At 42.8% G+C, this 23,719-nt stretch overlaps 1 protein-coding gene across 1 annotated transcript; it reads left to right on the top strand.

Annotated features, from left to right (window-relative positions):
- The first annotated feature begins 12,190 nt into the window (after positions 1-12,190).
- On the top strand, positions 12,191-17,381 carry LOC118372167 (regulator of G-protein signaling 8-like). Its single transcript, XM_052463409.1, has 5 exons — positions 12,191-12,505; positions 13,870-13,968; positions 14,364-14,425; positions 15,039-15,205; positions 16,467-17,381. Exons 1-5 carry the CDS (start codon positions 12,384-12,386, stop codon positions 16,725-16,727), a joined length of 711 nt encoding a protein of 236 aa, XP_052319369.1. The 5' UTR covers positions 12,191-12,383; the 3' UTR covers positions 16,728-17,381.
- Positions 17,382-23,719: the final 6,338 nt, after the last annotated feature.

Genomic DNA, 23,719 nt, shown 5'->3' on the forward strand with positions numbered 1-23,719 from the left:
TTCATTTTAGTTCATGGTATCGTTTCAGTTGAGCGTACTAGCGCTTCGCCTGTCTACTGGAAGTAGATGCTGTTGCTATGCAACCTCTTGCTAGCTTGTTAGCGTAACTAATGACTAGCTAGACATTTTACAATTTTGGGTGTGTTCATAAATTCAATCTGGAGTGCCAGAGTGCACTCTGTGTGTCCGTAAATCCAGAGCGTTGTCAGATTGTCCGATCATATATTTAGAGTGTTTCGCTCTTGGAGCGCACACTGGACACCCTGACCGGGGAGAAGGGTTGATCCAGGTGTTCAACGACAGTCATGCACCCTAATTGGCTAACGCTGGCTAGCTACTTCCAGACACAAATTGAGAGAACACCTCACTCTAATAATTTTACTTGCCCTAGCAGAGCTGGTTGAGCTATTGTCATGTTATCCGGAGCGTTGGTGACTGTAACTGTGCTGCAAGCAACAATTTAATTATGCTTTTTTTGCCTAAGTTTACTGACACCGGCCATATTCAACGGTTGTTGAGCGTAAGTAAATGAATAATTTATTCTGCACTCTGGCAGACTAAGACGAGAGCTCTCTGAAATGAACCATGTCCATTGAAATGCACAACGACCATACCTCGAAGCTAAGTATGATGTGAAAAATCAAGTCAATAAACATTGGGTAGTTAGTTAGATAGCAGATAGTTAATATACTGCCTGGCAAGTTCGATGTATTAGTTGCCAACTAATGTAAGGTAACTAGCGAACATGCTGCTGTAATGCTATGCGGTTCATAAGGATAGCATAGCTAACAAATTGTCAGCCAACGTAATTTGAAAAGTCATGACTTTATTACATTGTTCAACATTTTCTTAATATTTGTCATTATTAGTTAAAGCAATGAATTTGCATCTGCTCTTGTCGGACTTCGATTGCATATTTTCTTCCATTTATTCAAATCAGAAAACATTCTGAAGCCACGCCCATTTTCTGAAGAATTGCATTATGGTCCATAAAAGCACAAAAATAGTGTATCCTCTGCTGCAGAGGATAAGTTCATTATAGTTATGGACATAAGACCGGTGGAAATCTGTCCTTTGGTCTGATGAGTCCAAATTTGAGATTTTTGGTTCCAACCACAGTGTCTTTCTGAGACGCAGAGTAGGTGAACGGATGCTCTCTGCATGTGTGGTTCCCACCGTGAAGCGTGGAAGAGGAGGTGTGATGGTGTGGGGGTGCTTTGCTGCTGACACTGTGTGATTTATTTAGAATTCAAGGCACACTTTTCAGCAGGACAATGACCCAAAACACACCACTAGGCTGTGTAAGGGCTATTTGACCAAGGAAATTGATGGTTTGGGTTGAGATGGTTTAGGATGAGTTGGACTGCAGAGTGAAGGAAAAGCAGCCAACGTGTGCTCAGCATATGTAGGAATTCCTTCAAGAGTGTTAGAAAAGCATTCCTCATGAAGCTGGTTGAGAAAATGCTAAGTGTACAAAGCATGAAGTGAAAAGATGGCTAATTTGAAGAATCTCAAATATTAAATATATAGTTTGATTTGTTTAACTTTTTTGTGGTTACTACTTGATTCCATATGTGTTATTTCTTAGTTTTGATAGCCTCACTATTATTCTACAATATAGAAAATAGTAAATATATATATATAAAAAAAAATTTTTAAACTTGAATGAGTTGTGTCCAAACTTTTGACTCGTACTGTGTGTATATATACAGTTGAAGTCGGAAGTTAACATACACTTAGGATGGAGTCATTAAAACTAGTTGTTCAACTACTCCACACATAGTTTTGGCAAGTCGGTTAGGACTTGCACTTTGTGCATGACACAAGTCATTTTTCCAACAATTTTTTACAGACAGAATATTTCAATTAGACATTGTAGACCTCCACAAATCTGGTTCATCCTTGGGAGCAATTTCCAAACACCTGAAGGTACCACGTTCGTCTGTACAAACAATAGTATGCAAGTATAAACACCATGGGACCACGCAGCTGTCGTACCTCTGAGGAAGGAGACGCTTTCTGTCTCCTAGAGATGAACGTACTTTGGTGCGAAAAGTGCAAATCAATCCCAAAACAACAGCGAAGGACCTTGTGAAGATGCTGGAGGAAACAAGTACAAAAGTATCAATATCCATAGTAAAACGAGTCCTAAATCGACTTAACCTGAAAGGCCGCTCAGCAAGGAAGATGCCACTGCTCCAAAACCGCCATATAAAAGCCAGAACTATGGTTTTCAACTGTAAATGAGTATAAAGATCGTACTTTTTGGAGAAATGTCCTCTGTTCTGATGAAACAAAAACAGAACTGTTTGGCCATAATGACCGTCATTATGTTTGGTTGAAAAAGGGGAATGCTTGCAAGCCGAAGAACACCATCCCAACCGTGAAGCACTGGGAACCTGGCTAAGAAACCTGGCTCAGTTACACCAGCTCTGTCAGGAGGAATAACCCAAAATTCACCCATTTTATTGTGGGAAGCTTGTGGAAGGCAACCAGAAACGTTTGACCCAAGTTAAACAATTTAAAGGCAATGCTACCAAATACTAATTGAGTGTATGTAAACTTCTGACCCACTGGGAATGTGATGAAAGAAATAAAAGCTGAAAGAAATCATTCTCTCTACTATTATTCTGACATTTCACATTCTTAAAATAAAATGGTGATCCTAACTGACCTAAAACAGATTAATTTTACTAGGATTAAATATCAGGAATTGTGAAAAACGGAGTGTATTTGGCTAAGAGGTATGTAAACCACCGACTTCAACTGTGTGTGTGTGTGTCTGTATATATATATATATATATATATATATATATATATATATATATGTATATATATATATATATATAGTGCCTTGCGAAAGTATTCGGCCCCCTTGAACTTTGCGACCTTTTGCCACATTTCAGGCTTCAAACATAAAGATATAAAACTGTATATTTTTGTGAAGAATCAACAACAAGTGGGACACAATCATGAAGTGGAACAACATTTATTGGATATTTCAAACTTTTTTAACAAATCAAAAACTGAAAAATTGGCCGTGCAAAATTGGCCGTGCAAAGTGGACCAAATGTTAGTGGGGGTTTTAATCGCAGTGTGGTACAACACTAACATGCTCCCACACACTCCTATGTGAGATACCTTCATGGTCTCTCGTGGAGGACTTTACATTCCCTGTATTGCCTCATCAGGGAACAATTATGTTTAGGAAAATACATAACAGACGAGTAATGTTAGTTTTGTTCCTAATGTCTTCTGTTTAAAGATGCCTGTAGCTTCAATCAAGCCATTTTCAATCATCCTCACAGTTGAATCACGAAACGACCATGGAAGTATGATACTTTTTTAATGTTCACAGAAACACATTTTCTATCTGCAAATGTATCCGAGTCTTTTGAAATTCCGCCTTTTGTTGGCCGTGTGTGATGTAGTATTCACACCCCTTGACTTTGTCCACTTGTTGTGTTACAGGGGGAATTCAAAATGGATTCAATTGAGATTTTTGTTTTGTCACAATGTCAAAGTGGAATTATGTTTTTAGAAATGTTTACAAATTAATAAAACACTTAAAGCTGAAACGTCTTTTAAGTATTCAAGTCAATAAGTATTCATCCACTTTCTTATGGCAAACCTAAATAAGTTTAAGAGTACAAATTTAATAAGTTATATAATAAGTTGCATGGAGGTTGCAGGGAGGTTTTCCAATGGTAGATGTGTAAAAAAATCAAAAACAAAGCTGTCATTGAATATCCCTTTGAGCATGATGAAGTTATTAATTACACGTTGGATGGTGTATCAATTCACCCAGTCACTACCAAGATACAGGTGTGAAGAAGACAGTGAATGTTCCTGAGTGGCCTAGTTACAGTTTGGAATTAAATCTGCTTGAAAATCTATGGCAAGACCTGAAAATGGTTGTCTAGCAATGATCAACAACCAATTTGACAGAGCTTGAATTAATTTTGTAAAGAATAATGGGCAAATGTTACACAATACAGGTGTGCAAAGGTCTTACCGAGAAAGACTCACATCTGTAATCACTGCCAAAGGTGTACAGGTATTGATACTCAGGGGTGTGAATACTTAAATAAATGAGATATTTCTGTATTTCATTTTCAATATATTTGCAAAAAAATTCTAAAAACATGTTTTTACTTTGTCATTATGGTGTGTTGTGTGTAGAAAGGTGAGAGAGAAAAAAAATCAATTGAATCTATTTTGAATTCAGGCTGTAACACAACAAAATGTGGAATAAGTCAAGGGGTATGAATGCTTTCAGAAGGCACTGTATTTTTAAGCATACAACACCATTGAAATAGATTATGAATAATTTACTAGAAAGTGGTGTACAAATTGAGTATAGTACATATTGCTTTTCGTCATAAACAAGCCTGCTGTCCCTGAGGAGGAATCACAGAACGGTATTGTTTAGATGAAAGTGATCCGTACATCATCCGAGCGATTCCTCTGCCAAGCCACCCATCCTGTCCAGACGTCACTGGAGCTGGAATGCCTGTCACCGTGGTTGGCCTGACATTTCTTTCTTTTTTTCCCCCAAGAATTTGTTAAACATTGACTACATACACTTCTCCTTTATGACCCCGCCAGCGCTATGGGGTGTGTTCGATTCTCTCCCTGGATTCGTCAAAAAGGTTTGGTGGCTAAGTGATAAGCCCCAACACCTGCGCCCGTGTAACATGTTGTCATTGTACTCGTATCTTATGCGAGAGAAAGACACGGAGGAAAAACAGCATTGATATGCTCAATACGCATAGATATGAAATGCTTCACAAAATCGTTTTTTTTGTGTTATTCAAATTGTATTGGTCACATGCACATGGTCAGCAGATGTTATTGTGAGTGTAGTGAAATGCTTATGATTCTAGATCTGACAGTGCAGCAATATCTAACAGTTAATATCTAACAATTCCACAACCAAACCTAATACACACAATCTAGTGAAGGAATGGGATGAGAATATAGAAGTATAAAATATATGGATGAGCAGCGACAGAGCGGCTAAGATGCCATAGATAGTAAGAATAGATAGTGAAGGATACAGTATAAACGTATGAGATGAGTAATGTGAGATAAGTAAACATTATTAAAGTGACTAGTGTTCCATTTATTAAAGAGGCCAATGATATCAAGTCTGTAGATAGGCAGCCGCCTCTCTGTGCTAGTGATGGCTGTTTAACAATCTGATGGCCTTTTCAATCTCTCTGTCCCATCTTTGATGCACCTGTACTGACTTCGCCTTCTGGATGGAAGCGGGGTGAACAGGTAGTGGCTCGGGTGGTTGTTGACCTTGATGATCTTTTTTGCCTTCCTGTGACATCGGGTGTTGTAGGTGTCATGGAGGGCAGGTAGTTTGCCCCCGGTGATGCGTTGTGCAGCCCGCACCACCCTCTGGAGAGCCCTGCGGTTGTGGGCGGTGCAGTTGCCGTACCAGGCGGGGATAAAAAAAATTTCAGCCTCCTGAGGTTGAAGAGGTGCTGTTGCGCCTTCTTCACCACACTGTCTGTGTGTGTGGACCATTTCAGTTTGTCAGTGATATGTACACTGAGGAACTTAAGACTTTCCACCTTCTCCACTACTGTCCCATCAATGTGGATAGGGGGGTGCTCCCTCTGCTGTTTCCTAAAGTCCACGATAATTTATTTTGTTTTGCTGACATTGAGTGAGAGGTTCTTTTCCTGACACCACACTCCGAGGGCCCTCACCTCCTCCCTGTAGGCAGTCTCGTCGTTGTTGGTAATCAAGCCTACCACTGTAGTGTCGTCTGTAAACTTGATGATTGAGTTGGAGGCGTGCATGGCTACGCAGTCATGGGTGAACAGGGAGTACAGGAGAGGGCTGAGAACCCACCCTTGTGGGGCCCCAGTGTTGAGGATCAGCAGATTGGAGGTGTTTTTCCTACCTTCACCACCTGGGAGCGGCCCGTCAGAAAGTCCAGAACCCAGTTGCACAGGGCGGGGTCGAGACCCAGGGTCTCAAGCTTTATAATGATTTCATCATTCTCTGTGGTGCTGCTCTGTTGATGTAAAAAAACGCTAAGACTAAACTTTCTGATGTGTTAATGGGGAAATGATGCACTGCGAATAGTTATAAGTATTTTGTATTGATTACGACAGCTCAGATACTTACATTGTATTTATGAGTTTCACAATCCCCAGTTAAGACCACAATTAATCTGAAACCTTTGATTTTCCAACACTGAGAGAGGAGACAGAAATCTCTCTTAAGGAGAATATGTTTATTGATCAAGGCGACTTGCCATGTAAATCCTTATTTATATGTGTCATGCTGTCTGTACAGCACTGGGCAATGGTGAGTGGGGACTTCATCCCTATTGGCATCTGGACCTGATTACAACAGACGCTGAAACTCTCATAGACCTAAGATAAAGAACTCTGTCCGGCCCTCTTTACTATCGCATCACTCAGTGTCTGTACGATGGGACAGTGCATCGCTACCAAACACCCTGCTCTCCGCAGTCACCTTAACTTAGACTAACCCCCATTGAGCCACTACAGCCTGGGTCCTGGGCCTACAAAGGCCGAAATGAAATCCTTTAATGTCTGTAATTCAATATGGGGGGGGGCAAAGCCACTATATGTCTTTTTAAGAAAAGTAAAGTTTTCTTAAAGATAGGAGTTTGAGATGAAGTCAAGGAAATGGACTTGTGATCATAAGGTTGCATCTTTTGATCACAAATGACAGTTGTGGCTGGCTATATTGTGCTTGGGGTAGAAAGCTTCATTGTTTTACACAGCAGTAGGTGGCAGCATCGAGTCTGTGTGCTGGTATGACTATAACAGGATAACAAAAGGACAAAGCACTCCTGCAGAGTCTGACACTTTCAAGTTTCAACAAATGCCCAATTGAAAATATATTGATGGGCATGGTAAGCCTGACTTTTTGGAGCCTGAGTAAACCAGACTTGGTTGCCGATAAAACATGCACATCAGATAAGGAAACATGGTTTCTGGTAAATTAATAAGTTACATTTTTTTTACAAATTTTAAAAAACTTGAGAGATAGAGCTACGAGATACTGATACAGAGATACTGATACAGAGATACTGCTACTGAGATACTGCTAGAGATACTGATACAGAGATACTGATACAGAGATACAGCTTCTGAGATACTGCTACTGAGATACTGCTACTGAGATACTGCTAGAGATACTGATACAGAGATACTGATACAGGGATACAGCTACTGAGATACTGCTAGAGATACTGAAACAGAGATACTGATACAGGGATACAGCTACTGAGATACTGCTAGAGATACTGCTACTGAGATACTGATACAGAGATACTGCTACTGAGATACTGCTAGAGATACTGATACAGAGATACTGCTAGGTATAGTGCTACTGAGATTCTGCTACTGAGATACAGCTACTGAGATACTGTTACTGCTAGAGAGACCTTGATACATTTATCTTCCACAGCCATTTGCTCATTATACCAGGTTCTGTAAATATAATATATATGGTTTTCTTCTTCTAGTCTTCCTCCATGTACATCCCCCATTTGCTATTCTGGATCTATGTAAACACACACTGGCTGCAGTTCCTGCTGCCCTGCTTTGAGACCTACAGTACACAGTATGCAAATGTCTCTGAGCTGTGGTTAGCTCTCTGCGTTTAGAGCTAACCGTGTGGTTTCTCAAAGGAAATGATGTCACTTGAGATATTGGTATGCAGGTGTCATTGCCTGCCTCTGTCAGGCCCGACGAGTTGAAAGCTGAGTGAGCTTCTCTTCCTGGAAGCCTGTAGCTTTCTGGTAAGGGTCTAACATAGTAAGGGAGATCCCAGAGTTGATATACTATGTAAACAGCAGCTGAAACCAGCTCCCCACAGACGAGAAGTGTCAATTCCAATGTATTTGCTGGATGATTGGAAATCAAGTCAAAGCACAGACACCAACATATTTTCTTCTTTCTAGGAAGACATCATCAATATACTGTAACAGGGTTAACGACGAGGCTGCTAAAATTGATAAGCTTAATAAAATGTCATGTTTTTTATTTTCCCTATATTTGCTAATGTCACTTGTTAAATGATTATAACCCAGTTTGGGGAAGGTGTAACCGATGTGAAATGGCTAGCTAGTTAGCGGTGGTGCGCGCTAATAGCGTTTCAATCTGTGATGTCACTTGCTCTGAGACCTTGAAGTAGTTGTTCCCCTTTTGTGGCTTTTGTAGAGGGTCTTCCTGCCGTACCCCCCTTTGTGAGAACTAGGGCCTGATGTTTTACTGCTGTACCCCCCTTTGTGAGAACGAGGGCCCTAGGGCCTGATGTTTTACTGCCGTACCCCCCTTTGTGAAAACTAGGGCCTGATGTTTTACTGCTGTACCCCCCTTTGTGAGAACGAGGGCCCTAGGGCCTGATGTTTTACTGCTGTACCCCCCTTTGTGAGAAAGAGGGCCCTAGGGCCTGATGTTTTACTGCTGTACCCCCTTTGTGAGAACGAGGGCCCTAGGGCCTGATGTTTTTACTGCCGTACCCCCCTTTGTGAGAATGAGGGCCCTAGGGCCTGATGCTTAATGCAATATCAGTGTCACATTCTGACCTTAGTTCCTTTGTTATGTCTTTGTTTTAGGTTGGTCAGGGCGTGAGTTGTGGTGGGTAGTCTATGTTATTTTTTCTATGTGTTTGTCAGAGTATGGTTCTCAATCAGAGGCAGGTGTCGTTCGTTGTCTCTGATTGAGAATCATACTTAGGTAGCCTTTTCCCACCTGTGTTTTGTGGGTGATTATTTTTCTGTTTAGGTTGTTTCCCTGACAGAACTGTGCGCTTTTTTTATCTGAAATCTACACCTGACCAGACCAGAATAGACCAGACCAGAACTGAGCTGACCAGAACAGACCAGAACAAACCAGAACTGAGCTGACCAGACCAGAACTGAGCTGACCAAACCTGACCAGACCTAGCCAGACCAGACCTTACCAGACCAGGCAAGAACAGACCAGAACAGACCCGACCAGATCTGACCAGAACAGACCCAACCAGAACAGATCTGACCAGAACAGAACAGACCAAACCAAACCAGACCAGACCAGACCAGAACAGATTTGACCAGAACAGACCCAACCAGAACAGAACAGAACAGACCAAACCAGACCAGAACAGATCTGACCAGAACAGACCCAACTAGAACAGAACAGTCCAGAACAGACCAGTCCAGACCAGACCAGAACAGATCTGACCAGAACAGTCCAGAACAGACCAGACCAGACCAGTCCAGACCAGTCCAGACCAGACCAGAACAGATCTGACCAGAACAGACCAGTCCAGACCAGACCAGAACAGATCTGACCAGGACAGACCAGTCCAGACCAGACCAGAACAGATCTGACCAGAACAGACCCAACCAGAACAGACCAGACCAGACCAGAACTGAGCTGACCAGAACAGACCAGAACAAACCAGAACTGAGCTGACCAGACCAGAACTGAGCTGACCAAACCTGACCAGACCTAGCCAGACCAGACCTTACCAGACCAGGCAAGAACAGACCCGACCAGATCTGACCAGAACAGACCCAACCAGAACAGATCTGACCAGAACAGAACAGACCAAACCAAACCAGACCAGACCAGACCAGAACAGATCTGACCAGAACAGACCCAACCAGAACAGAACAGAACAGAACAGACCAAACCAAACCAGACCAGAACAGATCTGACCAGAACAGACCCAACTAGAACAGAACAGACCAGACCAGACCAGACCAGACCAGACCAGACCAGACCAGACCAGAACAGATCTGACCAGAACAGTCCAGACCAGTCCAGACCAGACCAGTCCAGTCCAGACCAGACCAGAACAGATCTGACCAGAACAGAACAGACCAGAACAGATCTGACCCAACTAGAACAGAACAGAACAGTCCAGACCAGACCAGTCCAGACCAGACCAGACCAGACCAGAACAGATCTGACCAGAACAGTCCAGTCCAGACCAGACCATACCAGAACAGATCTGACCAGAACAGAACAGACCAGAACAGATCTGACCAGAACAGAACAGAACAGAACAGAACAGACCACACCACACCAAACCAGACCAGACCAGTCCAGACCAGAACAGATCTGACCAGAACAGACCAGTCCAGACCAGATCTGACCAGAACAGACCAGTCCAGACAAGACCAGAACAGATCTGACCAGAACAGACCCAACCAGAACAGACCAGACCAGACCAGACCAGAACAGATCTGACCAGAACAGACCCAACCAGAACAGACCAGACCAGACCAGTCCAGACCAGAACAGATCTGACCCGTCCAGACCAGAACAGATCTGACCTGAACAGACCCGACCTGAACTATGGTAACAGTTCTTTATTTGGAAGAACATCAGACAGGAAGCACCTCCCTCTTTGCTCCCCCGCACCACAAGTCAGCACTTTTCAGTTTCAACGTTCATTTCCCTTTTTCTTCAGGCCTTACCCAGACTCACTCTTTACCAGGATGGAGTTTTGGTAGTCATTTTAACAGACAGCGTAATGCAGACTGATTTACAATAAGGGCATTCAACCAACGTAGGAGAGACAACCACAAACCACCGCACCTGTCACCCTGATTCCGATGTGTTGTTCTCTGTGTGTCATTCACCATACATTACGTATGGTGTCAGTTACATTTAACCCACAGTTTAAAAAAATAAATGGTGCCTTCATTTCAACTAGTGTGTTAGCTACACTGAATCTACTCATCCACCCACCTCAGCAACTACACTCCAAGTAAATCAACATTTTAAAACCTCCTGAAAATCCATAAAGACAGAAAAACGACCTTTTCCTCTACAGTGTTCAAGCTGACGACGTGTAGCTATATTGCTTTTGGAATTAATTGCAGGAGCCGGTTGCAAGGTAATTAAACTGTAATGGTTATCTGAATATTATTTTGAATAATGAAACAAATCAAGTCATTGGTGACCAGCTGGGGGCATTCATTCGGTTCTGCAGAGCCATCGATCCTCCAGTCATTCGGCCCAGAATACTTAATGAGTCAACCACACCCGGGCTTACAAACTAATTTGATAGACTTTCATTTTAATTGGTTGTAATGATTCAACTGGTAGTAATTAACTTGCCTCTATGGGACGGCGCTCTTGAGTGTTGTCGCAGTCCAGCAGACTTAAACAAAACAAAAGGCTATACCCCCATACACCTTAAGTGCAATAAAGTAGCTACTTCTACAAGCAGTGAAGTATGTGAGCTAGCTAGTATTCTAGGTACAACTTTATTTGACGTGCCCCTATATATAACTCATTCATAACCCATACATATACCATTCATAAGAAGTACATGAGCATTTAATAAATGCTGAAGTCCAGTAATGTCAACAAACGCAAGTTGCCATTTTCAACTTGTGTTGTCTTGTGATTATTAAGATGGCATGAGTATAACTGATATGGTATACTGTGAGCAGAGGACTGATGGTGCGTGACAGTACCATAAGGTCGTTGGTGTGGTGTCATACTGTACTATGAACCAGGACATACAACTACATTGTTCTTTGGTTGTTATTGTTCCTCTTCTATGCCTTTAAACAAAGACATCACATTTGTCTCTGTTTACCTGCTAGGGCACCTACTCCCTGTTGCTCTCCGCCATGTCACAGTGAGTTTGTCTATCTATATTAAGGTGCCTGTTGCCCTGGAAACCGCCAGGCCTATACCCAGCCTATCCTCTATGCATACCCATTTAACTATTCATTCCATCTCATATACCAGAATCGCAGAATTACTCTCTCCAAGGGAATGACAGTGTTTTGCACTTTGAGAGGTTGAAACGTCACCATCCTTAGTATTATCCCAATGTGAGGGGGTGTGTTTTTTCATTTGTGAAGTATTAAAGCCTCTGTGGCTTCATTGGGTGATAATGCTCATTTGGAATGTTAGTTGTGTGTTGTTTTTTTTATGATGCAACACTGTTCATTTCAGCAGTTTACAGACACATGGCCTGATATGACATCTACAGTATATTGTGCGACAACATAATCAGAGTACCACAATCAGTCACTGTTAGATCATGCATTGTCAGACAACTACCCAGATATCTGGGGTGGTCATAACAGTGACAGGGTTTATCTGCTAATATGAAGCTATTGTATTCTGTGAAGTTCATAGTTGCTCAGTTTAAAGCAGGATGTTGAGCGTGGGGGGATTTTCTCTGTCACTGATGATGCGGTAAACTGAGTAGTTTACCTAGGTCAGGAAGTAGCGTGGAAGGTACTGGGGAAATGTTTGGGCTATGTTGTAGCTTTAAAAAGAGATGTGGGACACACCGTGGCGTTAAAGGAGCACTAAGAACTGATTGTGCTCTGCTTTCATATATGCTAAAGTTAGAAGGAAGCTAGAATGGAAACACTTGTTTTTCTGTTTCCTCAATTGAACTTTTTTGCCCCAAAAGAGGAAGCATATTTCAAAATGCTCTGTCCTGAGGACTTGTTGGCACCGAGAATGAAAGCTAGTAATTTCAGGTAGGTCATTTTTTTCTCACTTGAAATCTTCTGATCCTTTTTATTTTATTGAAAGGAGCAATTTATTTTTTGTGTCCTTGAACAATTCTATGAAGATTCTAAGTCCTTCTTTCATTACATTTAGTAAGAATGCCACTTCCTATATTTGCATTGCGCAACAAGAATTGGAGAAAGACAGACAAAGTATACCTTTAATATGAATATGCAATCTGATATTGTGACCTCCACTCTTTAAGTGGGACTTATTCTTCCACTCTTTAAGTGTTGCTGTCAACTTCATGATGTAAAGGGTTGGCCATAGTGCCATGCTTGACTTGTTTCTACAGAGACTGTACATGTGTACCTGAAAGCCTTTTCCATGGCCTCAAATAGCTGGAGATGAGAAAACAAACATTTCTTCATTAAGGTGACACCTTAGAATGAACAGTTCTGAGTTATGTACCTTGGTTCATTTTATTTGCGTCAGAGTATTTGCCAAGGCAACTGGAGCCTTACAGTAGGCGTTAATGAGTCATTTGTAGCTGTCTCAGTTTGTAGCTGTCTCTTGTTGATACTTTTGATGTAGAACAGTGAGGCAAACGAAATGACTCTACGCGATGGGTGTAAATTGTGACACTGTTAAATCCATCTATGAACTATTGAAACAGTTGAATAATACAACCTAGAAAGGAATTAGAGACAGGGAAATAGAAGTTGTCGTGAATGATAGTTTCACGACACAGTTTCAGTTGCTGTCGCCGTGAATTCCTGTCTATGCAAATGCTCTTGAAAGTGCTGCTCTTCCTGTGGCTGTCTGAGTTGAGGTGCAGAAGTACATTTCCCTTGGTTTTTGCCTTTGTTCTGTGTTTCTGGACATCATTTGGTGGTTGGTTTCTAGTTTCAGAATGTTGGTTAGCTCACTGATGCCATCTGGCTTTGCTAGTATTCTCAAGGGCAAATCCATAAATGAGATGCCACTGCTGCCTTCAGGGAAACAATGCATGATCTGTTGACCTTTATGTCATGTGACCTAAGGTGAAAAGAAAGAACAGGGACTACTTTTTTCAGTTGTCATGTGAACATCCATGTTAAAGGTTCTCAGCACGAGTAACAAAATGTCTGGTTCACTCCTCTGTTGTTGTGATTCTGTAGCCTGGTTCCCATTTACTGTATGTTGGTGGCGTCTTGTCGACTCAAACAATGTTTGGGGTGACAATAACCGTAGGAGTTGGCAAGACAGCACAAACAGATCTGGGACCAGGCTAGTGATTTTGTGCATTATGATTCAACAGCTGTGGAATAACCCGGAATGTACTACTATCATTATGTACAGTTACAGTATGTGTCTTCTGAGAGTCACCAGTGTTCATTCCTTCTGGTTGCAGGTTGAAAGACAAGAAGAGCCGACTGAGCCTTCTGCTGACCAAGTCAGGCTCCCATGAAAACATCAGTCCAGAAAAAAAGACAGCCACCACCCACAACAAGTAAGACATCAGTCAAGTGTAAAGGCAAAGCAATGGAAAGAGATTTCCCCGCAGAATAACCTAACATGTTTAATTGCCCCAGATGCCCATTTTCAATCGTAAAGGTATATTTCACATGTTTAGATAATTGTTACCTTACCTTGAAAGCAGCATCGCCCAAATACTACTTCAAGGAAACGAATATGAAGCTAAATATAAAATTTAGCTGAATTATCCCTTTAAATTCATGCAATATGCAGTTACTTTTCCTGAATCCAAATACAATAGGGAAACAACAGGATCTAAACATGGCCCACCGTCAGCTTTCAAAAGGATCAACCCGTAAGATATATAAACAAATGAATGCAGCATCATTAGCAGAGGACTTAAATGATATCTCTGACTGTTTTCTTCAGCATCTCACCAGAGGCAGCGTTGAGATGGAGCGACTCCTTTGAAGATCTGATCAGACATTCAGGTTAGATGGAAGTCAGCGATATCTCATTTATTCACAAAGTCTAAACCATTTTTGTTCAAAGCACAACTTTAATGGGAAGAAACAGTGTCTTTTGGGAAATTAAAGGTTAGAGAAGAACAATGGAATTTGACTAGATGTTTTCAGTGTTTGGTAAGATGTTCAAACCTGTCTAACTTCCTGATAGGTCTATTGAAGAGTGTTTTCTAACAGCTATAACTCATTTTGGTCTAGAGTGTTACAGAGATCAGTGGTTGAATGTTTAATATTATCTTTCCCACTTCTCATTGAGAGCAAGTTTGGAATCTATAGAGCATTGGAATTTATATTATGAATATGAATAAACAATAAACAAAAACAAAACTAAAAATAATAATAATAAACAAGTAGCCTAAACAAATATAAGGCATGTCTTTCAGTGAATATAGTCTGGAATTCAATCAATCGGATGCTTGCACAGTAACGCAGTAACACATCTACAGCATTAGCCTCAAGTGGGCACAATGCAGATCCCTTTGTGGCCATTACTCTGGTAACATGCTAATTTTCTTTCACATAGACCTCCTCGTTGAATCCAATAGATCATTAAAGAGTATGTTCTTCTCCCCTGATGCAGACGGAGTGGAGTCATTCTCTCAGTTCCTCAGGACAGAGTTCAGTGAGGAGAACATTGAGTTCTGGTTGGCCTGTGAGGAGTACAAGACCATCGACTCGGAAATCCGGCTCATCTCCAAAGCCAAGCACATGTATTCTGTCTTCATTGAAGCCGAGGCCCCAAAAGAGGTATATATATATATATAGTGCTGTGAAATGAAACCAAATAGGCCTTGCTGGAGGATTTGTATCAGTGGCAATAGAAAAACTGTGGGCCCTATCAATATAAATTCCCTGAAGCTGTTGCTTGGTCAATGGGACTTATTAAACTATTAACTTGATCTTCTTTGCACTTCTATGATCTTGATCTTCTTTGCACATCTATGATCTTGATCTTCTTTGCACTTCTATGATCTTGATCTTCTTTGCACTTCTATGATCTTGATCTTCTTTGCACTTCTATGATCTTGATCTAGTTTGAAGAATGGCTGATTAGATGCATCAGCATTCACTGGTATACATACGGTGACCTTTAGAAACTATGCACAGGAACTATGCAGAAGTTGCAATGAGTAAGATGCAAGAACAAGAGCCCTGAGAACCATGTGATTTAAAATTGCTCTAATCCCTTAGTGAGACAGACATGACCATTGCAGAACCATGTGGTTTAGAGACTTTATACCCACAGGAAGCATTGGATGAAGACTGATGTGACCGTGTGGTTTTCTTTCTCTATGACTAGCAGCAACTGAACCAGGGATATAAACACCCACACACTTTCAGTTTGAGATCAAGACATTCGCTCAGTCAGATAATAAGCAAGCAAGGACTTCAAAACCACACGCCTTTTCAGTCTGGTGTTCAATGTGCTGCAAGGACAGTGACATGTGAAGACTGAAAAGTGTCACATGGACACCACATTCTACTTATATGGAGGACTCTGAGTAAAGTCAACTCAAACCAATGCCTGAGGGAGGCTCTGAGTAAAGTCAACTCAAACCAATGCCTGAGGGAGGCTCTGAGTAAAGTCAACTCAAACCAAAGCCTGAGGGAGGCTCTGAGTAAAGTCAACTCAAAACAGTGCCTCAGTGAGACTTGGGCCAGCCATAAACTGTAGCTCTTCACCTTCCACGACTGCATTTTGACCTCTCTTCCACTGACTGACCTGAAAGTGGTTCAACTTGCCAATAGAATGCATTTGGTACTAAACTGAGTGTAAAGTGACACATACTTTGGGCACACACTGGCCCAACTCAAAATGTACCACTAGATCCGACGTCCTATGCGCTTGTAGAGATCAGAGTAGATTTGATTGGTTTAAACAATATAGTGAAACTTGCGGTGGGAGCCAATCAGAAGGAAAGGTGGTGCTATTACCATATCACCATATCTAAAGGTTGATTAGCCACATCCACTCAACATACTCATAATAGTGTCACTTGTCTTGTAGGTCAACATCGACTATGCCTCCAAGGTGGCCATCCAGAAGACCATGGCTTCGCCGACGAATACCTGCTTTGATGCGGCGCAGAGCAAAGTCTACAGCCTGATGAAAAAAGACTGCTACCCAAGGTTCCTCACGTCAGATATCTACCTGCACCTCACCAAGAGAAAAGGCCCCGGGACCACTATGTACCGCCGGAGGTCACGGTCCTGTGTTTTCAATGAGCCACGAGGGGAGGCCACCAGCGACTCCTCTGACTGGTTGTAGCGTCGTAAGCCGAGAGTAGCACAATACACACACTCACACACACACACTCACACACACACACTCACACACACACACACTCACACACACACACTCACACACACTCACACACACACACACACACACACACACACACACTCACACACACTCACACACACTCACACACACACTCACACACACTCACACACACTCACACACACTCACACACTCACACACACACACACACACACACACACTCACACACACTCACACACACACACACACACGGACACACACACACACACGGACACACACACACGGACACACACACACGGACACACACACACGCAACCTTACAAATTCCCTTGCAGTGCAATGCCTGTCGCTGACTAGTTGTGTGATTGTGGAAAGCTGTACCTTTTTAATGAGAGACTTTCTGAAGAGATTTGACTTTACAGCTATCAATTAAAATGTTCCCCATCTAGACAGCAAACATGAACAGACTGTGTAAGAATACTAATATGCAATATTCATCTTGTTTATCGTTAAATGTCTTGCCACTGCTTGTATTAATTCAATAATTTATTATAATAATATGTTATGTTGGCTTGTAGTTGTAAATTGTATATATTGTCTAGAGAGTAATTATTGGAATAAACGACATATTATAAAAATGTTTTTAATTTTAATTTTAATTTTTTTACAAACGGTTCAATCATGTCAAAAGAGACAAACGTAATGGTAGTGCATTACACAGTCAGAAGGGTTGATAGAAGGATCTGGAAGGATCCCAGATCACTGAAACATTTATAGACCTCACCAAGCAAGTGAGTAACCACTCTAGGATTGGAATTATTCACGTCATTGGTATGCATACAGTATTCCTTCCAAAGACAAATATGTAATCATTCCAAGCTTGCCAGTGATCCAACTGAGTCTATGGCAGCGTTCCAAATCACACCCTATTTCATATATAGTGCACTACGTAGGGTTCTGGTCAAAAGTAGTGCACTTTGTAGGGAACAGAGTATCGGTTGGCACGCAACCTTTCCCTTTCAAATGTGTATGCGGTGGGAGGAAGCGTACGCATAATTCACATAGTCCCTGGGTTTAGTGGGCTTATTCTCTGTCATTAACACATGTCAGGGTCTCCTTTAGCCTTTGGAGCAATACAGTCGTCTCATGCTGAGTTACTGTCATTCCAGCATGACCAGAATGCCTCATAAATTAATATCTTTATGCATGCATGTAAAGGGCGTTGGAATGCATTATGCTCTGACTTGTATTCATTGAAATGGTGGAAATAAAATAAGGATATAATAGAATAAAATAAAATGTGTAGTGAAAGTGTTATAAAAGTATCGTTTCAGCCAGTAGTTTTAAAAGTAACGTTCACGGGCCAAAACAGGTCCCCCCCAAAAGTGTGCACTACGTAGGGTTCTGGTCAAAAGTGTGCACAACGTAGGGTTCTGGTCAAAAGTGTGCACTACGTAGGGTTCTGGTCAAAAGTGTGCACTACGTAGGGTTCTGGTCAAAAGTGTGCACTACGTAGGGTTCTGGTCAAAAGTGTGCACTACGTAGGGTTCTGGTCAAAAGTGTGCACTACGTAGGGTTCTGGTCAGAAGTGTGCACTACGTAAGGTTCTGGTCAAAAGTGTGCACTATGTAGGGTTCTGGTCAAAAGTGTACACTACGTGGGGTTCTGGTCAAAAGTGTGCACTACGTGGGGTTCTGGTCAAAAGTGTGCACTACGTAGGATTCTTGTCAAAAGTGTGCACTACGTAGGGTTCTGGTCAAAAGTGTGCACTACGTAGGGTTCTGGTCAAAAGTGTGCACTACGTAGGGTTCTGGTCAGAAGTGTGCACTATGTAGGGTTCTGGTCAAAAGTGTGCACTACGTAGGGTTCTGGTAAAAAGTGTGCACTACGTAGGGTTCTGGTCAAAAGTGTGCACTACGTAGGGTTCTGGTCAAAAGTGTGCACTACGTAGGGTTCTGGTCAGAAGTGTGCACTACGTAGGGTTCTGGTAAAAAGTGTGCACTACGTAGGGTTCTGGTAAAAGTGTGCACTACGTAGGGTTCTGGTCAAAAGTGTGCACTACGTAGGGTTCTGGTCAAAAGTGTGCACTACGTAGGGTTCTGGTCAAAAGTGTGCACTACGTAGGGTTCTGGTCAAAAGTGTGCACTACGTAGGGTTCTGGTCAAAAGTGTGCAATACGTAGGGTTCTGGTCAAAAGTGTGCACTACGTAGGGTTCTGGTCAAAAGTGTGCACTACGTAGGGTTCTGGTCAAAAGTGTGCACTACGTAGGGTTCTGGTCAAAAGTGTGCACTACGTGGGGTTCTGGTCAAAAGTGTGCACTACGTAGGGTTCTGGTCAAAAGTGTGCACTACGTAGGGTTCTGGTCAAAAGTGTGCACTACGTAGGGTTCTGGTCAAAGTGTGCACTACGTAGGTTCTGGTCAAAAGTGTGCACTACGTAGGGTTCTGGTCAAAAGTGTACACTACGTGGGGTTCTGGTCAAACTACGTGTTCTTGTCACTACGTGGGGTTCTGGTCAAAAGTGTGCACTACGTAGGATTCTTGTCAAAAGTGTGCACTACGTAGGGTTCTGGTCAAAAGTGTGCACTACGTAGGGTTCTGGTCAAAAGTGTGCACTACGTAGGGTTCTGGTCAAAGTGTGCACTATGTAGGGTTCTGGTCAAAAGTGTGCACTACGTAGGGTTCTGGTCAAAAAAAGTGTGCACTACGTAGGGTTCTGGTCAAAAGTGTGCACTACGTAGGGTTCTGGTCAAAAGTGTGCACTACGTAGGGTTCTGGTCAAAAGTGTGCACTACGTAGGGTTCTGGTAAAAGTGTGCACTACGTAGGGTTCTGGTCAAAAGTACGTAGGGGTTCTGGTCAAAAGTGTGCACTACGTAGGGTTCTGGTCAAAAGTGTGCACTACGTAGGGTTCTGGTCAAAAGTGTGCAATACGTAGGGTTCTGGTCAAAAGTGTGCACTACGTAGGGTTCTGGTCAAAAGTGTGCACTACGTAGGGTTCTGGTCAAAAGTGTGCACTACGTAGGGTTCTGGTCAAAAGTGTGCACTACGTAGGGTTCTGGTCAAAAGTGTGCACTACGTAGGGTTCTGGTCAAAAGTGTGCACTACGTAGGGTTCTGGTCAAAAGTGTGCACTACGTAGGGTTCTGGTCAAAAGTGTGCACTACGTAGGGTTCTGGTCAAAAGTGTGCACTACGTAGGGTTCTGGTCAAAAGTGTGCACTACGTGGGGTTCTGGTCAAAAGTGTGCACTACGTGGGGTTCTGGTCAAAAGTGTGCACTACGTAGGGTTCTGGTCAAAAGTGTGCACTACGTAGGGTTCTGGTCAAAAGTGTGCACTACGTAGGGTTCTGGTCAGGTGTGCACTATGTAGGGTTCTGGTCAAAAGTGTGCACTACGTAGGGTTCTGGTCAAAAGTGTGCACTACGTAGGGTTCTGGTCAAAAGTGTGCACTACGTAGGGTTCTGGTCAAAAGTGTGCACTACGTAGGGTTCTGGTTCTGGTCAAAGTGTGCACTACGTAGGGTTCTGGTCAAAAGTGTGCACTACGTAGGGTTCTGGTCAAAAGTGTGCACTACGTAGGGTTCTGGTAAAAGTGTGCACTACGTAGGGTTCTGGTCAAAAGTGTCAAAAAAGTGTGCACTACGTAGGGTTCTGGTCAAAAGTGTGCACTACGTAGGGTTCTGGTCAAAAGTGTGCACTACGTAGGGTTCTGGTCAAACTATGTAGGGTTCTGGTCAAAAGTGTGCACTACGTGGGGTTCTGGTCAAAAGTGTGCACTACGTGGGGTTCTGGTCAAAAGTGTGCACTACGTAGGGTTCTGGTCAAAAGTGTGCACTACGTAGGGTTCTGGTCAGAAGTGTGCACTACGTAGGGTTCTGGTCAAAAGTGTGCACTACGTAGGGTTCTGGTCAAAAGTGTGCACTACGTAGGGTTCTGGTCAAAAGTGTGCACTACGTAGGGTTCTGGTAAAAAGTGTGCACTACGTAGGGTTCTGGTCAAAAGTGTGCACTACGTAGGGTTCTGGTCAAAAGTGTGCACTACGTAGGGTTCTGGTCAAAAGTGTGCAATACGTAGGGTTCTGGTCAAAAGTGTGCACTACGTAGGGTTCTGGTCAAAAGTGTGCACTACGTAGGGTTCTGGTCAAAAGTGTGCACTACGTAGGGTTCTGGTCAAAAGTGTGCACTACGTGGGGTTCTGGTCAAAAGTGTGCACTACGTGGGGTTCTGGTCAAAAGTGTGCACTACGTAGGGTTCTTGTCAAAAGTGTGCACTACGTAGGGTTCTGGTTAAAAGTGTGCACTACGTAGGGTTCTGGTAAAATGTGTGCACTACGTAGGGTTCTGGTCAAAAGTGTGCACTACGTAGGGTTCTGGTCAAAAGTGTGCACTACGTAGGGTTCTGGTCAAAAGTGTGCACTACGTAGGGTTCTGGTCAAAAGTGTGCACTACGTAGGGTTCTGGTCAAAAGTGTGCACTACGTAGGGTTCTGGTCAAAAGTGTGCACTTCGTGGGGTTCTGGTCAAAAGTGTGCACTACGTAGGGTTCTGGTAAAAGTGTGCACTACGTAGGGTTCTGGTCAAAAGTGTGCACTACGTAGGGTTCTGGTCAAAAGTGTGCACTACGTAGGGTTCTGGTCAAAAGTGTGCAATACGTAGGGTTCTGGTCAAAAGTGTGCACTACGTAGGGTTCTGGTCAAAAGTGTGCACTACGTAGGGTTCTGGTCAAAAGTGTGCACTACGTAGGGTTCTGGTCAAAAGTGTGCACTACGTGGGGTTCTGGTCAAAAGTGTGCACTACGTGGGGTTCTGGTCAAAAGTGTGCACTACGTAGGGTTCTTGTCAAAAGTGTGCACTACGTAGGGTTCTGGTTAAAAGTGTGCACTACGTAGGGTTCTGGTAAAATGTGTGCACTACGTAGGGTTCTGGTCAAAAGTGTGCACTACGTAGGGTTCTGGTCAAAAGTGTGCACTACGTAGGGTTCTGGTTAAAAGTGTGCACTACGTAGGGTTCTTGTCAAAAGTGTGCACTACGTAGGGTTCTGGTAAAATGTGTGCACTACGTAGGGTTCTTGTCAAAAGTGTGCACTACGTAGGGTTCTGGTTAAAAGTGTGCACTACGTAGGGTTCTTGTCAAAAGTGTGCACTACGTAGGGTTCTGGTAAAATGTGTGCACTACGTAGGGTTCTGGTTAAAAGTGTGCACTACGTAGGGTTCTTGTCAAAAGTGTGCACTACGTAGGGTTCTGGTTAAAAGTGTGCACTACGTAGGGTTCTTGTCAAAAGTGTGCACTACGTAGGGTTCTGGTTAAAAGTGTGCACTACGTAGGGTTCTTGTCAAAAGTGTGCACTACGTAGGGTTCTGGTTAAAAGTGTGCACTACGTAGGGTTCTTGTCAAAAGTGTGCACTACGTAGGGTTCTTGTCAAAAGTGTGCACTACGTAGGGTTCTGGTAAAATGTGTGCACTACGTAGGGTTCTTGTCAAAAGTGTGCACTACGTAGGGTTCTGGTTAAAAGTGTGCACTACGTAGGGTTCTTGTCAAAAGTGTGCACTACGTAGGGTTCTGGTCAAAAGTGTGCACTACGTAGGGTTCTTGTCAAAAGTGTGCACTACGTAGGGTTCTGGTCAAAAGTGTGCACTACGTAGGGTTCTGGTCAAAAGTGTGCACTACGTAGGGTTCTTGTCAAAAGTGTGCACTACAGAGGGTTCTTGTCAAAAGTGTGCTCAATGTAGGGTTCTGGTCAAAAGTGTGCACTACAGAGGGGTTCTGGTCAAAAGTGTGCACTACGTAGGGTTCTTGTCAAAAGTGTGCTCAACGTAGGGTTCTGGTCAAAAGTGTGCTCAACGTAGGGTTCTGGTCAAATGTGTGCACTACGTAGGGTTCTGGTTAAAAGTGTGCACTACGTAGGGTTCTGGTAAAATGTGTGCACTATGTAGGGTTCTGGTTAAATGTGTGCACTACGTAGGGTTCTGGTAAAATGTGTGCACTATGTTATCCATTCCCTATGATATGTTACGTCCTGCAAAAAACATGTGATTAACTTGTTTTCCTTCCTGTAGGAGTTAAATGACGTCCAGGACCGACTCCATGGCATCTTCACCAACGAAGTTTGGTCAGTCTGTTTAAAAAACTGCATTGCCTGGACATTAAAAAATCAACGACTACTATTAGTTAAAATTCCTAGACAGTTCACAACAATGTTGAATCCTCCGAATAGAGAAATCAATAAGCGCAACACTTGACTTGCCTTAGGAAATAACGAGGTAACATCCCTAAGGCATACATATGCCCCTCAGACAAAAAAAACATGATAAAATATTTAGATCCAAGTAACATTGATTTGATACATGAATGCTAACCATGGCCTAGGTTTCCTTAACCCTCACTGATTCTAACCTATTTTTATTTCATTTAACAAGGTAAGTCAGTTAAGAACAAATTCTTATTTACAATGACGGCCTACCCCTGGCCAAACCATAACCCAGACGACGCTGGGCCAATTGTGCGCCGCCCTATGGGACTCCCAATCACGGCCGGTTGTGATACAGCCTGGATTCAAACCAGGGACTGTAGTGACACCTCCAGCACTGAGATGCAGTGCTTTAGACTGCTGAGCCACTCGGGACTGTGACACTACGACTGACTTATAGTGGAGGAGGTGCCAGGAGTGGATGAAGACGGACACTGTAGGATTAAAATACTTTACTCTACTTTTTTTTAAATAGACATTCATATTTCTTTCACACAGACGGGTGGGCAGGCAGGCATTGTTGCAGCACATTGGGAAAATAAACTTGGTTCGGGGCCGACAAGGACACACAGCGCCTCACTGTGGCTTAGTAGAGAAGGCTCCCTAACCACAGTGTGGGACAGGAGTATTTCTTGGGCAAAAACTCTTGGCCCTTGTTATCATTCATGATTAGGGCCTGGAGTTTTACCTGACCGTGTGATCTGCTTACTAGGGAAAACTCCTGGTGCTAGGTATGG

This window comes from Oncorhynchus keta, chromosome 15, assembly GCF_023373465.1.
Source record: "Oncorhynchus keta strain PuntledgeMale-10-30-2019 chromosome 15, Oket_V2, whole genome shotgun sequence".
Taxonomy (NCBI): domain Eukaryota; kingdom Metazoa; phylum Chordata; class Actinopteri; order Salmoniformes; family Salmonidae; genus Oncorhynchus; species Oncorhynchus keta.